Source organism: Notechis scutatus, chromosome 6 (genome assembly GCF_049901735.1).
Source record: "Notechis scutatus isolate UNSWTSFEM ecotype Mainland chromosome 6, rNotScu1.2, whole genome shotgun sequence".
In the NCBI taxonomy this organism is placed as follows: domain Eukaryota; kingdom Metazoa; phylum Chordata; class Lepidosauria; order Squamata; family Elapidae; genus Notechis; species Notechis scutatus.
Genome location: NC_142014.1, coordinates 59274320 through 59290577, shown reverse-complemented (window position 1 = coordinate 59290577; position 16258 = coordinate 59274320). Strand labels below are relative to the sequence as shown.

The 16258-nt window shown below is 35.3% G+C and overlaps 1 protein-coding gene across 1 annotated transcript in view; it reads left to right on the top strand.

Moving 5' to 3' along the window:
- The window catches only part of STAB2 (stabilin 2), a 90657-nt gene that overhangs the window by 10271 nt on the left and 64128 nt on the right, over positions 1-16258 (top strand). Inside the window, exons 6-20 of the mRNA XM_026692948.2 lie at positions 2835-2930; positions 3830-3955; positions 4490-4686; positions 5346-5479; positions 5730-5863; positions 7947-8029; positions 9008-9157; positions 10654-10797; positions 11603-11665; positions 11769-11888; positions 12693-12746; positions 13328-13408; positions 13593-13745; positions 14650-14709; positions 15559-15642. Of these exons, the coding sequence (XP_026548733.2) occupies positions 2835-2930; positions 3830-3955; positions 4490-4686; positions 5346-5479; positions 5730-5863; positions 7947-8029; positions 9008-9157; positions 10654-10797; positions 11603-11665; positions 11769-11888; positions 12693-12746; positions 13328-13408; positions 13593-13745; positions 14650-14709; positions 15559-15642 (1679 nt within the window). The remainder of the gene's footprint in view (positions 1-2834; positions 2931-3829; positions 3956-4489; positions 4687-5345; positions 5480-5729; positions 5864-7946; positions 8030-9007; positions 9158-10653; positions 10798-11602; positions 11666-11768; positions 11889-12692; positions 12747-13327; positions 13409-13592; positions 13746-14649; positions 14710-15558; positions 15643-16258) is intronic.

The window sequence follows — 16258 nt, the reverse complement described above, 5'->3', positions numbered from 1 at the left end:
TCCCAGCCTATAATGCTAAAGGTAATTCTGGGAGTTATCTCAAATAATCTGGGAAGACCATGAGGATGTATCCTACATAAGATCCAGTTTTGTGGGTGCTATTAAAAGGAAGAAGACTATGATAAAATATAGAATAGAATAGAATAGAATAGAATAGAATAGAATAGAATAGAATAGAATAGAATTCTTTTATTGGCCAAATGTGATTGGACACACAAGCAATTTCTCTTGGTGTAAATACTCTCAGTATACGTAAAAGAAAAGATACATTCGTCAAGAGTTGAGTATATAGTAAGGAGGTGGATCCCTAGGAGGGAGGGAGGGGATGCATTCAGGAGGAATAAAAGGAAACTTAGCCCAGATACAATATGCGAGAGAAGGAGGGTGAAAACAGTTCCTCCCGAATAGTTCATAGAGTATATTGTAGTTGCAGATACTGTACTAGAATCCTTACTCTGGCAAGATTTCATCTATAGGTGTAAAATAGCTTACAAGAATTACCACACATCATTCTAGTTTTGGGCCTGACATGTGTGTAGCCCAGGTTAAGGACAAAGCTTTATTACAATCAGAAATTAGAACTTATACGAAACAAGTATACATAAGAAAAGTACAGTGACATGATTCTTCTTACCTTATTGCATACAATGTATCCTAATTGCCCCCAAAACCCTAGAATCCTTTACAGTTACATAAGCTTTTTCTATAAGTACTGTATTTTCCCCCTCACAACCCCAACTACAGTTTGTTGCATATGTATTTATCATTGCAATTTCTAAGACTCTCCAACAATTTTAGGTACTTAAATAGTTACAAAGATTAAAATATATAATACACTAAAATCAATCAGTAAACATACACTAAAATCAATTGGTAAACATTCGCCATGCTTGGAGAATGGTAATTGTAACAATCGAACAATACAGATTTATAAATGCTTTGATGAAAAGCAGCCATTACGTATCTTAGCAGGCTTGCTATGATGGACCTTCTTGAAACCTGTGAATGAGAGATGGATAATCTTTGAGATGTTGACTGCTTAAGAAGGTCTGGAAGGGTTGGAATAAAGGATAAATTTATTTATATGTTTATTTATTTTGTCAAACAATTATTAGATAACAGGTATAAGTGTAAACATGGTTATAAATATATGAAATGGATACGAATAACAAAAAAAAAAAAGAAACAATAGGACAGGGACGCTTATGCACGCCCCCTCCAGACCTCTTAGGAAAGGGGTGAGGTCAATAGTAGACAGTCTAATGTTGAAGATTTTGGGGTTTGGGGAAGAAACCACAGAGTCAGGTAGAGTATTCCAGACATTGACTACTCTGTTGCTGAAGTTGTATTTCCTGCAATCAAGTTTGATGCAGTTTATCTTTAGTTTGTATCTATTTAGTGCTCTTGTATTGTTTTGGTTAAAGCTGAAGTATTCATTGATAGGTAGGACATTGCAATATATAATTTTATATACTATACTTAGATTGAACTGAAGGCGGTGTAGTTCTAGGTTGTCTAGATCTAAAATTTCAAGTCTGGTGGCATAAGGTATTCTGCTACGAGTAGAGGAGTGGAGGATTCTTCTCGTAAAATATTTCTGGACTTTCTCAATTGTATTAATATCAGATATGTAATGCGGGTTCCAGACTGATGAGCTGTATTCAAGTATTGGTCTAGCAAATGTTTTATATGCTCTAGTTAGTAGAGTGATATTACCGGAGAAAAAGCTACGCAGGATTAGGTTAACAACTCTTAATGCCTTTTTGGCTATGTAGTTACAGTGGGCTCTAGCACTTAGATCATTTGACATGAGTACTTTGTCCTTGACAAAGTTTTTGTCATCAACAATGTCTTGACTATTCAGCTTGTATTTTATTTTTTATTTTTTTTTGCCAATACGTAAGATAGAGCATTTATTTGTTGATATTTGAAGTTGCCATTTGTTTGACCATTCTGACACATAGTCGAGGTCTTTTTAAAGGGTAGAAGCATTGTCAATGGTGTTGAATAGCTTTACATCGTCAGCAAAAAGAACGCAGTTGCTCTTAATATAATCACAGAGGTCATTAATACAGAGTATGAAGAGAGTTGGTCCTAGAACACTGCCTTGGGGGACACCACTGTTGACAGGTACAGGATTTGATAGGACGCTCCCAATTTTGACCATTTGTTGCCTGTTTGATGCTTCTATCCAGTTATGCAGGTATCCAGAGATACTATAAGACCTTTGTTTTAGGAGTAGTTTGTCATGTACCACTGAATCAAAGGCTTTACAGAAGTCTATGTAAATTGCATCAATTGCTTTGCCCTGATCAAGTTGTGTAGTCCTTATGTTTTTACAGTGCAAGAGTTGCAGGTTACAGGACAGTTTCCTTCTGAAACCAAACTGTTTGTTAGACAGTAGGTTGTTATTATAAATACAGTAATCATGTCACAGAAACAAGTGGGGTAGAAGAGAGGTGGGCTATTTGCAGTATGAAGTACACTAAGCTTGTCTGAAAGTTGAACACATCTTAATTAAATAGATAAAATAAATAAAAAGGTGAATTTCTTTGGAGTTTAGTAAATTGCCACCAATATTTAACCTGTGGAGGAGGCTTAGGAGAAAATGAAGTAAGAGTTTAGGATTATATGAGGCCCAGGAGCTACCTTTTCTTTCATCTATCAATAAATTCAAGTCAAGATTAGACAATAAGTTTGTTCATATATCTATATGGTTTATTTTAATAGACATCAGATCTCACAGGTTCAAGTATCTTCTGTCCTCAATAGTTGTAGGACAAAATGTACAGCTCAAATATTGCAAACTCCACTCAAGGCTTCCTTCCTCCTAGTATGCAGCTGCATTCACGGAATATGTAACAATGGGATAACTGGTGATGGACAATGCTTGTGTCTGTCTGGATACAAAGGTCTTCATTGTGATCAACGTAAGTACCACGTTTTGGGGCATGGTCATATTTTTTTATTCATGGCAGCTAATGAGACTCATGTTAATGAACTCATCATATAGTTAGAAGCCATTCAAAAAATGATGAATGTATCATGAACTGTTGAAAAGAAATCCCCTTTTAAAAGCTCTGTTCAGAAGAGCTATAGTTTTCTACATACAACATCTGGTGTTAGTTCAACTGTAGCAGCAACTGTGGAAGTAAAACAATTAGGTTCAAAGATAAAGAAAAAAGTGCTGCTAATGGATCCTATCCAGAGGTGATAATTCAGCAGGTTCTGACCAGTTCTGGAGAACCGGTAGCAGAAATTTTGAGTAGTTCGGAGAACCGGCCAATACCACCTCTGTCTGGCCCCGCCCCCATCTATTCTCTGCCTCCCAAGTCCCAGCTGATCTGCTGGGTCTTCTTTTGTTCCCTGCACAGGAGAACGGAGCTGGAAAGCAGGTTAGTGGGGTGGGGAGGGAATGGGATTTTGCAGTAACCTTCCCCTGCCATGCCCACCAAGCCACGCCCACAGAACCAGTGGTAAAAAAAATTGAATCCCACCATTGATCCCATCCCATTTAATATGATTAGGACTTCATGCAAGCTTCTTCTTAGGAATACAATATATTTTTAGCTTTTTTTTCTTTTTCTTTATCTATTACTTCTATAATAGTAGTAGTGGTAGTAGGCCAAGTTGGAGAAAGCTAATTTAAGAAATATTTGTATTTTTGTGCTTTTTCTCTTACCAACAAATACAACCAAGTTTTTGGAAAGGTAGTCTTCTAATGTTGAAGTTGTTATACATTTAACACTTGAAGAGATATGTTAGTTTGCTTAGCCTTGTAGCTTAGCAAAGCAATCTTGGTCTACTGTATTTTCTTTATTCCCTCCAGAACTACCAGAATGTGAAGCCTTACAGTGTCCAGAAAATTCCAGATGTTCTGTATCAAGTGTGGACAAAAGCCAATTGGAATGCAAGTGCCTTCCCAATTATGAAGGTGATGGCAAACAGTGTAAACGTAAGTAGCAGTCATAAGTAGCAGTGAACCCAAAATAGCTCTTTATTTCAGTTTTAACTGGTTTAGGAGCTAGTTTCATATCAGTACTTAGAATAAAGATTTTCAAGCTCCCAATGCTTGAAAGTGTTCAATGAATGTTCATATACTTATTTATTCATTCATTTAATATTTTACCCACTACAATGGAGGGATGCTCCATCACCAAAATGTGAATGTTAGTGGCAAGAAAGACCAGTCATATCACTAGTCAAATAGCAATATTTTCTTGTCCTTTGGCTCAACAATAAACATATCCAAGACCAGTTCTGGTGGCAAAGGTGACTTTCCATTTCACCGTCAATGAATCCTACAGTAACTTAACACATATTGTTTCACTGGATTTCAGATCAAGTGCCAAATCTGCTAAAGTATAATTTAATCATGGTACAATAATACTGATAAATGATATTTGGTCAAATAAAAAATGAGCATAGTACTACATGCATGTATTAAGTCTTATTTTGCTGTCTTTGTATCATTATTTCCTCTCCAAAGCTATCAATCCATGCTCCAAAAAGGTTTGTGATCCTCATGCTGATTGCCTATATCTTGGACCCAATCATCATAACTGTACATGCCAATATGGATATGAAGGCGATGGCCAAGTATGCGTACCAATAAACCCTTGCCAAAAAAACTTTGGTAACTGCCCTATCAGTTCCACAGTCTGTAAATATGATGGCCCTGGAAAGGTAAGTGTACAAGTGGAATAGATTCTGGCTGAAATTAACATTGATGTTCATTGATGTTTCTTCCTCCAATTTTAAAACCATGTTCATCCTCTTCCAATGCAGCTTCCCTTAATACACAGTATATTTAGCACATAGGTATAATAAATAAGGGGAGAGTATGCCACCTAGTTGCATTGCTTTGTCAACCTGGAGCCAGTCGGTTTTGCCATGTTCTGCCTATACTGTGGCTTCCATTGTCTTTCATGAGGACAATGAGGTATCCTGGGATTCCCAGTTTCCTGTGCACTTTCCACAGCTTGATGTGACCAAAGCAATCAAAGGCCTTTCAATAATCAATGAAATAGATACTGACTTGAAACAAATAAGATTTCAAACGATAAATTAATTCCAGAGAAATTGGAAAAATGCATTCCTTGTTAAGTTTAAAGCTTTTCTATGATAATACATCAAGTGAAAATAAGACATTTATAAAGCAAATATTACTGTTAAATATAACATTATTAATGTATGTGACAATTTAAAGAGTAATTTAAGCACAAAAAAGATCTCAGTCCTTCAGAGTTTGCAAGTTTATATAGGCAAAGAAATGGAAAAAGAAAAGAAAAAGACTGATAATCCCTGTTTTGAACAAAACTAACATGTTTTTCCTTTACATTAAGTCTCACTGTGAATGCAAAGAACATTTCAGGAACTATGTACCTGGTCAAGGATGCAGTATGAAAGATATCTGTGCAACCAACAATCCCTGCCATAACAATGCAGTATGTACAATGACTGTACCAGGACAAACCCTGTAAGTACTGCATCTTCTGATACTTTAGAGGAAGTGAAAGCTAATCAGAAAGTTTGGGAGGGAAATGAAGAGCTGGGAAAGAAATACTGGTGAGAAGTCAAAATGCTTACTATTATATACTGACCAAAATCAAAAGATCTGTCATCAGTTTACAATACTGTTACCTTGCATTTGCTTAATTGCATCGTTTGTAATACATGGGTTCTTAAGCTGAATAACAGCGTATAATACTTTATCACTTTTTGCACAGGTGCACATGCCAAAAGGGCTATGTAGGTGATGGATTTGTATGCTATGGAAACATCATAGATCAAATGAGAGAGATGAATAATGAACCTGGAGGTTATTGGCAAGGAAATCTGATATCTGCTATAGAACTTTTTGGTGGGTAAATTTAAAAAATGTAATTGAGAAAGACAAAAATGTTTGAAATATGTTGCTACTTATCAGAAGTCTAGATTTAAATGAATTTAGAAGGATACTAAAATCTCCTTAAATATAGCTAGATGTGTCTGTCTGTCTACCTTTGAGTCAGTGTTGACTCATGCGGTACTGCCTGAACAAATCCTTCCAGTTTTCTGGGACAGGTTTTCCAAAAGAGTTTTACCATTACTTCCTTAATGGGGGCTGAGACAGAGTGACTGGCACAAGATTACCTAGCTAGCTTAATACCTGATACTCATAGACCCCTAGTTTGAGCTTGATGCTTTCACCACAGTACACCAAACTGACTCTCTTAAACTCTACCAGCACCACTTTTTCAGTATTTTACAGCATGGGAACACCCAAGGGCTATAAAATCTATATATACATTTACAGTATGATAAACAGAGTAACATTCTTTGAATGTTAACTGTCATGCATGTACAGTATATTGGGAGTTACGCTACTGTAGTAAATTTGGTAATCTTAGTAATAACATCAGAGAGGGAGGGTAAAGGCATTGGAAAATCAATCAAAATTATTCCTTTTTGAATGAACTTCAATTCTTGGTCAACATAAGTGTTAATCCTATGTGCTGAATTACTTTTTACCTCTTATGATTTTATCTATGTACCCATATTATCCATCAAATACAATGCTTAAAAAGTTCTTTTGTTTTAGTTACTTAATATTTACATAAATTCACAATTCAATAATATACGCAGAGGTAGTATTCAGCAGATTCTGACCAGTTCTGGAGAACCATTAGTAGTTCGGAGAACTGGCAAATACCACCTCTGACTGGCCCCACCCCATCTATTCTCTGCCTCCCAAGTCCCAGCTGATCGTCTGGGCCTTCTTTTGTTGCCCTGCACAGAAGAACGGAGCTGGAAAGCAGTTAGTGGGGTGGGGAGGGAATGGGAATTTTGCATTATCCTTCCACTGCCACGGCCACCAAGCCACACCCATAGAACTAGTAGTAAAAAAAATTTGAATCCCACCACTGAATATACGTCATATACATGCGAATTGAATTATAGTTCAAATTAAAATTAAATATAGTTGTTTAATAATTTGCCCCTTTCCTTGTGTTAAAAATATATTTGGAATAATTTTTGAAATATTCTGGATCAGGGAGGTCAGTGTCTGCATTCCTCCTAATACTTTCAATATTTCTATGTAAAGACCTAGCAACCTCTGGGTTTTTAAACTTAAAATCAGTATATAGTAAAAACATACAATAAAAATACCGCTCTATTCAGCATACTCACCAAGATGGTCTTGACATAAATATGCCTAGGCTAAAGGGGTTGAAGCATTTTTAAATACTTCCAACATTTGGAGAAACCAAATAACATTCAGAAGCAGCTCAGACAAACACTTTCCTAATTCACTGAAGTATAAGAGGACATTTCACTAGTTCTCAGGCTATAGCTAAATGGGAAATGGAAGGAAAAGGCATGTTGGCTCATGAAGAGAACAAGATAGATGAGAACAGAAAAGGAAGCTGATATTTGGAGATACAAAGGATCTGTTCCTATAATTAGTTTTTGTATTTGCACAAATCTGGTCTTATGATATCCCATTCTTTACCACTCTGGTGGTGAAAATATACGTCTTATCTATTTTTTAAGTCTTCTTGCACTCTATAAATAAGAGTCCTCGGTGCATAATTTAATAATTATACATAAATCTTGAACTCTTCAAGTATGAAAATATTGTTATTGCTGGAACAATTAAATCCCGCTCCAGAAAAATCACTAGGAAACTCACTATTCTGTTTCCTTTCAACCCATCAGCAGCACTATTTTGAAATGTATTTTTATTTTATTTATTACATTTTTATGCCACCATCTCCCATTAAAGTTGACTCTGTACCAGTTAAATTTTCCAGGTTTATAGGAAAGAAAATAAATGCAATATTGGATTCTCCAGAACTAAATTTTTAGACTACAATGCCCACAAAACAAGTGTTACTTAAAATGGTATTACTCTATGCATTTTTTTTCTTTCTCTCTTGTTTCTCCCTTTTTTTCCTTTTCAGAAAGTGCCTATGAATGGCCATTAACTAGTTTGGGACCATTTACAATTCTTGTTCCAACAAATAAGGGGCTCAATGGAATCAATGTAAGTAAATGGATTATTTTAAAATGGCATGGTACTTTACTTACATCTTGTTTAATTCTTCAAAAGTGATGTGATCCAAAATGTACAAAATCTGCCTTTAATGTATGCTATGCATATGTATGTCAAGCAAAACAAATTTGTTGGGATTTTGTTTGCAAAACTCTCCCCTGCTCTAGACTATACATTCTTACAAAATAAGTAAGAAGAAATGTTCTTGACTTTGGGAATACTATTCTATTCATTCAAAAGATTTCATGTTTTCATGCAAAGTGATTGTTGTAAAAATAAATTGCATTGACTCCTTTAAATGGTCCATGAACCAATTTCTTGAAACAGCTGCATCTTTCTTTCAGAGTCATGCAGAAATTTAAAAAATGATAGGCTATTTTAACTGTTATGCTGACATGAGATCTGAATCCAAATCTTGTGGAAGCATGCACAGCTGTACAAAATACCACTTTCTAACAAAAATATGTGCATGCTTTTTTCCTGGAAGTATAATATGCATTGTCACAATTTCTTTTTCTAAGTACCAATTAGGGTATTTGGTTACTAACTGTGCATAATATTTTTCATCTCAATTCATATGAAAACTGATATTTGTTTCATTTTTATGACTTTAGAACTGATCAGTACTTACTCCACTAATTGTGTGTGTTCCCATTTCCATTTGGACTAGAAATTTGACAGTCATCCTGAAATTTTAAAGTTTCCCTCTTGGCTAGTAATCTCTAACCTGTATGTAATGTGTTATCTTTTTAATATATTTTACTGTTTTTTTTCCCTGAAATGCTTCATAGAAGTACTTGAATTTTGTCTTCTTTTTCATGCTTGAACTTGCAAGTTCACCAAAGTTCACTTTCTCATTCAACTCATTTATGGTTACTTCTTCTCTACATTATTGAGTGTTCTCCATGATTAAAAATAATAATTAAAGCTTCAAATAATAATCTTTTTGATTCCTTGGAAACCTTTCAGATTGAAGAACTTCTTTCTGATAAAGACAGAACACAATATTTTGTGAAGCTTCATATTTTTGCTGGACAACTCAGCCTGAATGAGCAGAATGTCACAAAAATGGTTTATACTTTAACAGGCAAACCAGCAGATATATTCAAGGATGAAACGGTTAGATATAATTGTAAAACTTACTGTGTCTTGAACAATTTTAATGCTTTTTACAATATTCTACTAGCTTAATTCAGCATAATTCAAATTATTGTTTCTAAAATTAATGTTTTAAAAAGTAATTTTTTTTCACTATTCATCTAATATATAGACATAGATAGATAATATATAGACATATAGACCTAATACAGATGGTCTCAACCTACAACCGCAGTTGGGGATAGATCTTCCATTATTTGGCAAGACAGTTGTTAAGTGAGTTGCACCCAATTTTACAAATATTTTTTGCCATGGTTGTTAAATGAATCACTACAGATCTTAAATAAACCACATAGTCATTAAGCAAATCCAGTTTCCCTTTGACTTTGGTGGTTGGAAGCCAACTGGAAAGTTTGCAAATGGTGGTCACATGACCCCAGGATGCCACAATTGTCATAAATATATGTCACTTGCCACATGTGCAGATCTTGACCACTTGATTGGGGATGCTGCATGGTCATAAGTACAAGGACCCATCACTTTTTTTCCATGCCATTTTAACTTTGAATGGTTGCTAAATGAATGATTGTAAGTCGAGGACCACCTATATGTAGATGTGCATGCCCTCTACATAGTTATCACCATCTTTTTTTAATGATCCCATAATCCCTTGCGGGGTGGAGTCTGGGCAACTGAATGGAGCTAGCAGAGTGTTTTAATGGCCAAACGCCCTTCCTATTGCCAATGGGGAGTTTTGTTCAGCTGATATATTCTCAGTGTGTCCAGAGAGAGAAATACCTGCCTCTACCTAGGATAGAACTCACAGCCTCCTGATTGTGAAGCGAGACCTCCACCTCTAGGCCACTGCACCACTCTGCTGCACTATCCATAGATGTATTGTTACTAAAATGCACAAGTCAGACTGAAGTAAACACAGTATTATTGCAGCTACAATACATTCCTGATTGACCTATAGCAGCCTGGTATATCCCTGGGCACTCAGAATAGACAATACTACCACTAAATGCAATGAGTCAAGATTTTTCCTATCTCCATCTACATGATATGTCTAGAGAAGAAGTGTCATCCTTTGTCTCCCACTGCAATCCCAAACCAGTGACTCCTTTTCTCCATTCCAGTTTGGTTCCCCCAGAAAGGAATTGTGATCTGGATCTTCACTGCCTCTTTGTCCTGATCAGTTGATTCTCCCTTCCCCATCCTTACCTCCTATGAACAATCACTGCAATCCAAGGCAAAGATCATGCAAATTAGAACTATTTTATTAAAAATTAAAGTATTTTGTACTATAGGCTCTTTGAATGATTTATCTATGTACTTCAAGCAGTATAAAATTGCAAACATTGCATCTGATGGCAGAATGAAAATGCTGAATACAACAAAATGTTGAATAACATACATTTTAAATAACTACATTAATATATGTATTTTAGATAGTTTATAAATAATGTATTTGATATAGATCCATTATTTCATATTTGTCTTCTGGGGCATTTTAGGAAAATACGCTAAGAATCAGAATACAGGGAGGTAAGAAGAAAGGTAAAATCTTGCAAGGGAATATTGCTGCTTCAAATGGAATTATTCATATTATCGATACAGCCTTGGACAACGTGGAACCTGCTTTTAAAAGTGACAAAGAGGTGAGGTAAAAATAAAATGCAAGGGATTTCAAAGTATAATTCTGAATGGGATTAAATATACAGTATATTGTGACAATTTAAGAAAACAAGAGTGTTCCTGCAGCTAAGGAAGAAGAACGATGCATTTTAATGCATTGTTTTAATTATATATAAAATAAGCCTGTAAAACTGCCTTCTCTGTTCTAAAAGTCTCCACATGGGTTGGACTTGAACTTCCAGAATTCCAAGTTTATTCTTACCACTAAAAGATTATCTGATGAATGTTTTCATTCCTTCCAAGAGAATCCAATAGCTGAATACTAGAACTTTTGCATACAAAATAGGTTTCCTACCAAGCCATCATTGTCTATCTTCACTTCTGAATTCTAGTATCAAATAGCTTATAAAATCCTTGGTGGTCTCTGAGCTTGTTTGGTTGCTTGGCTGTTGGCTTGCAGTCATTTCCTTACCTAACTAGGTAATTTCATCAGTGCTGGTGAATGTGGGGTTTGCTCCTTGTTTAAATATAGCTTGCCTTCTCAGTATTAGGGGTGTGGTTTTTCTCCTTGATAGTTCTTTGATTAGGATATTGTTTTCTGCTTCACTGTTTTTCGGGAGTTAATCCCTGCTTATCTGGGTATTAGCTGCTAGGGAGGATGTAGTCTGGTCTTTTTTTGTTTGTTTGTTTCTTTTTGTTTCTTTTTTAGCTTTTTTCCCCTGGAAGTTCACCCACTTTTCAAAAGAGATAATGTAAAGCTAAGAAGGAGACCAAAGGACCAGAACACTTTCATCTAATCAATATTCAAATCTGGCTTTGTTTTCTTAGAAATCTGTAATGGCAATCCTTCAAGACAAACCAAGTTACTCCAGATTTAGATCCATGATAGAGGTAAGGTACAGCCAGAAATAATGAACAGACAAAATAGACAACCCTTTTAAAACATGTATTAATACTATTGTGCAATTCCCCCCTCTCCCTTCTTTTAAAACAGAACACATTCCTTGGGACAATGTTGGATAAACATTCTGGCCCTAATACAGTTTTCATTCCAACCAATGATGCTTTGGAAAACTTGAAAGAGGGCACTCTGGACTACTTGTCAACAAATGAAGTATGTCTTTAAAATTTGCATTTATGTTGTAGTGGAGGTTTTAAAACCAGTGTTAACTTCTTGTGACTGTCTGGACTAGTTCCTGCAGTTTCTTTAGCAAGATTTCAGAAGGGGTTTGCCATTGCTTCTTTCCTAGGACTCATAGAGAGTGACTGGCCCAAGGTCACTCAATTGGTTTTGTGTATAAGCTGGGGACTAGAATCCATTGTCTACTAGTTTCTACCTTGCTGCCTTAACCACAGATCCCCTTTCAATGGGATTTATGGACTAACCCCATTTATACTTTTAATATATAAAATTTCAGAGTTGCCATTCAAATAATCCAGTAGTACAACTGATCATTTGTATGGCATGTTTTATCTATCGTGATTTTTTTTAACCATTGGTGAATATTGTTTGTAATAATGTGATGAACTTCATAAATAAATGGTTTTTTTAAGTCCAAAAGCTGTATAATCTTACCCTGTGAATGCAGGCATGTATGGTGTACATATAACTACACAGAGACGTTGGTTGTTTGACCTATAATATTCTGCTTGATAATATCTTATAATCTTAAACTAGAATCTGGTCTATTCCATAAAACAACAATTAACACAAATAATTCAGTTGGAAGAAGGAAAAGGAAGAGAAGGCAGGAGCTATAGAAAACTTCCAGTATCTTCTCAATCACATGTCAGCATTGTGCTTTTATAGAAAAAAGCACTATTACAGGGTGTGTTTCCTGACAGCCCACTTAAGCGATGCTTTTCTGTGCAAGTCTACATTTTTATAAAGGGTGTTTTTTTTGTGTTATTTCTGCAGGGTTCACGAAAGCTTCGAGAACTGATTCAGTACCACATTGTTTCTCATACACAGGTAAATGTGAAAATATCTTCTCTACTCAATTCATGTGTAGTTATTGCAGAATGAATATATATATGCATCTTTCCTCTCAGATATACAAATACGATTTACCATTTTTAAAAGTCGCTCATATGTAGTATCTCAACTGATCTTTGATTCGTTAGGCTTGATGGAACAGAGATGGAAAATCTTCACCAACTCTCCTTTCTCCTATCTCCAATATATAGATCAGTCATCCATATATCAGTGATAACTGATTGCTTGATCATAATGTTAACAGCAGTTATGATATCACAGCTTTTTGAGTTCTAAACCACATCCACAACAAATGAACAGTAGTTTACTAAACTTTGCAATAAACTTTCCCACTGCTAAAATCTGTGATACTTTCACAATTAGGAGCATTAATGTGTTAATCACAAAAGAGGGAGTCTGCAATAATGATTCGTGCTGGAAAAAAATAGGTGCATCATTTAGCTGCCAGTATTTTCATGGATAGATATATTACTACTCATTATAATCCATGACAAAACAGTAACTCCTGTCATTCTTTAGTACAGTAAATAAATTAAATTCTCATTTGTTTCTTACAGCTGGAGGTTGCCAGCCTAATCTCTATAGGACACATCAAGACTATGGCTCAACAGTTCATCTATTTCAACTTCACTGAAAATGTAAATCCATGAAAAATTCAATTCTGATATAATAATTTTGTTCTGCTATTTTAATTCAGTAAAATATTTGAAGAGTAAGAATTAAGAATAATAGACAATGGCACAAAATAACAGAAACATTCTGAAACAAAGTCCAGTAATTTCAAAAGATAATAATCTCAATGTATGGTAATAATTTATGCAGGGGCAAGTCTTGGTCAATGGAAAGAAAATAGAAGAAGCTGACATTGCTGCAAAAAATGGCCGGATTTATACTCTTTCTGGTGTACTTATACCTCCTTCAATAATTCCAATTTTGCCACAAAGATGTGATAAAGAGAAATCTGAACTTAAGTTGGTAAGGTTCTTCTGTCCAGTAAATTTCAAAATAGTTTCCAATCAATATTTATTTACTTTTTTGCCTTCCTTCTCCTAATTAATTAAATAATACTTAGTCTGTTTTTATACTTATTTCAAATGTTTCTGAATTATTCATCATAATGTGCATATCCAAGGAATGTACAATATTAAATATATTTTATAAATTTTAAAATTGCAAAGAGAGAGAGAGATTGCATTTTATATGTATGTGTATGTATACACATACCCACAGAATCATAGAAACATATAAACCACTAGCTATAAGCAGAATATCAATAACAGCATAAATAGCAAGATGAATAGAATAGAATAGAATAGAATAGAATAGAATAGAATAGAATAGAATAGAATAGAATAGAATAGAATATTGGCTGTGTGATTGGACACACAAGGAATTTGTCTCTGGTGCATAAGTTCTCAGTATACATGCAAAACAACAAAGTAATAATAATCATAACAAAAATGATCCTAAAAAAGAATAATAACAATAATAAAAATAATGATACTGGTACAGAAGGTAGAAGTAGAGGAATAGATGAGAAGGGTAAAAGTATTATAGCCAAAACAACCAAGCTCAAAGGACACTTAGGACTCCATAGTTCAACCTTAAGCTACATTGTGTCTTTCCTATTGGTAAAATTTTGGCTTGTTATTACATTTGTTTAGGACTTGCTTAGCAGAATATGATTTTAAAAAATCAAAATGGTAGCCATGAAAGTGTAGTTGAAGCTCCAGCCATGTTAATGTCCATCACATGAAAAACTATTGAAATGTTAATCACATTGTTATAGCCACCATCTTGCCTTTATTGACCTTACTCATGGACACCTTTCATTACACCTGCCAGTCCAACTTTCCTGAAGTGAATTTTCTCGTTTCAGGGAACTTGTGGAAAATGTACACTCCATAGAAACCGTTGTCCAGAAAATTCATTACCCGTTGTAAGTAAATGCATCAGGTACACAATTAGATAATAAATAAGATATACCTTTTTGATGCATTCCTGTTGTGGCCCGCCAGTGGCCAGCGGAGCTGGCAGCAGATTTGGACAGTGTGGAAGTTGGGGAGGAACATGGGCCAATCCTGGAGCCTGGGGAAGGCTCTGACAAGTGCCTTATGTCAGAGGCAGAGATGGGGCCAGAACTGTCTGATAGTTATCAGTTGCCTTCGGAGTCTGATATCAGTAGGGCAGAAGAACAGCTGGAGACTGTTCCCACTGTGCGCATGCACAGAGCTGCCAGGAGAAGGAAACAACTAAGGAATAAAGGTCGACTCGGGAGTAAAGACACAGGTGGATGGTGAATAGCCCCTCCCATAGAGGATAAAGAGTAGAGAACGGGGAGTGGTGTTTGCAGGAGACAATTAGTTCAATTCATTAGGGTGAAGATCTGTTCCTGACTTCTTGCCAAGTATTGTCTGCTACAGAGTGGCGTTTGAAAGATATTGGCCTGGCAGCTCTCCAAGCCTGATGAAGGTCTGTAGTTGTGAAATTTCTTTAAAGACTGTTGGCCAGGACACTGCTGGAAAGGAATTCACTTTAAACTAAATAAAAGAGGTTTTATCAGGATGAGGAGTCAGCTTCGTACTTTTGGCAAGCCTAGGTCAGAATAATTCCAATAAAATTTGTTATACTTTATATCATAGGAGAAATAATACATCCAATCAACATTTTATGAAAATAATTTATTGTACAGTGAAACTAACAAAACTCTACTGTTTGCCTTACAGTATAACCCAGATTACTCTTCATGGTTAAGAATATTTATATATTTGCTTTTTTAATATTCCAGGCTTTGTTAAATATAAAATGCATCTACCAGGATTCATTCCTGATGAAATATGGCTGTGCTCAGTACTGTAATGTGACAAAAAAGGTAAGATATGAAAATCAAAGTGTGGAAAATAATAAAAAATTATTGGGGGAAAAATCAAAGTGTGAAAGAATTTAAACCTTCACTTTCTCACAGACTCTGATCAGTCTTTGTGCAAGACATAATCTGGTTGATTGAATCCCTTAAGGTGAACAAGGTTCTAGACACTGATTGTGTTTTGCTTGAAAGAATTGAAAAGAATCACAAATGATGGCAGCCTCTATTAGCATCTCTATTTATACAGTATTATTGATCCAACTGGTTATATTCCAAATGACTGGGGGCTGGAAATAATAGTCCCAATTTATAAAAAGAGTAGTAAGAATGGTCCATGCAATTACAAGCCTATCAACCATTTTGAGTGTCATTAGCAAATTTATATGCTAGACATTTTAATCACAAGTGTCAAGCCTAGTTAGAGAGATAGAGTATAATCCAAGATGAACAGGCAAGGTTTAGAAAATAATGGTCAACAATAGACCACATTTTGGTGCTCTACCATCTTATCCTATAGTACACTCCTAAAAAGAAGTTCTCCCTCTTTGTGGCCTTTCTAAATTTTAGTTGATTCAATTTACAGAAATGTCCCTTGGGGAAAAAATTAAAAACTATTGACAGG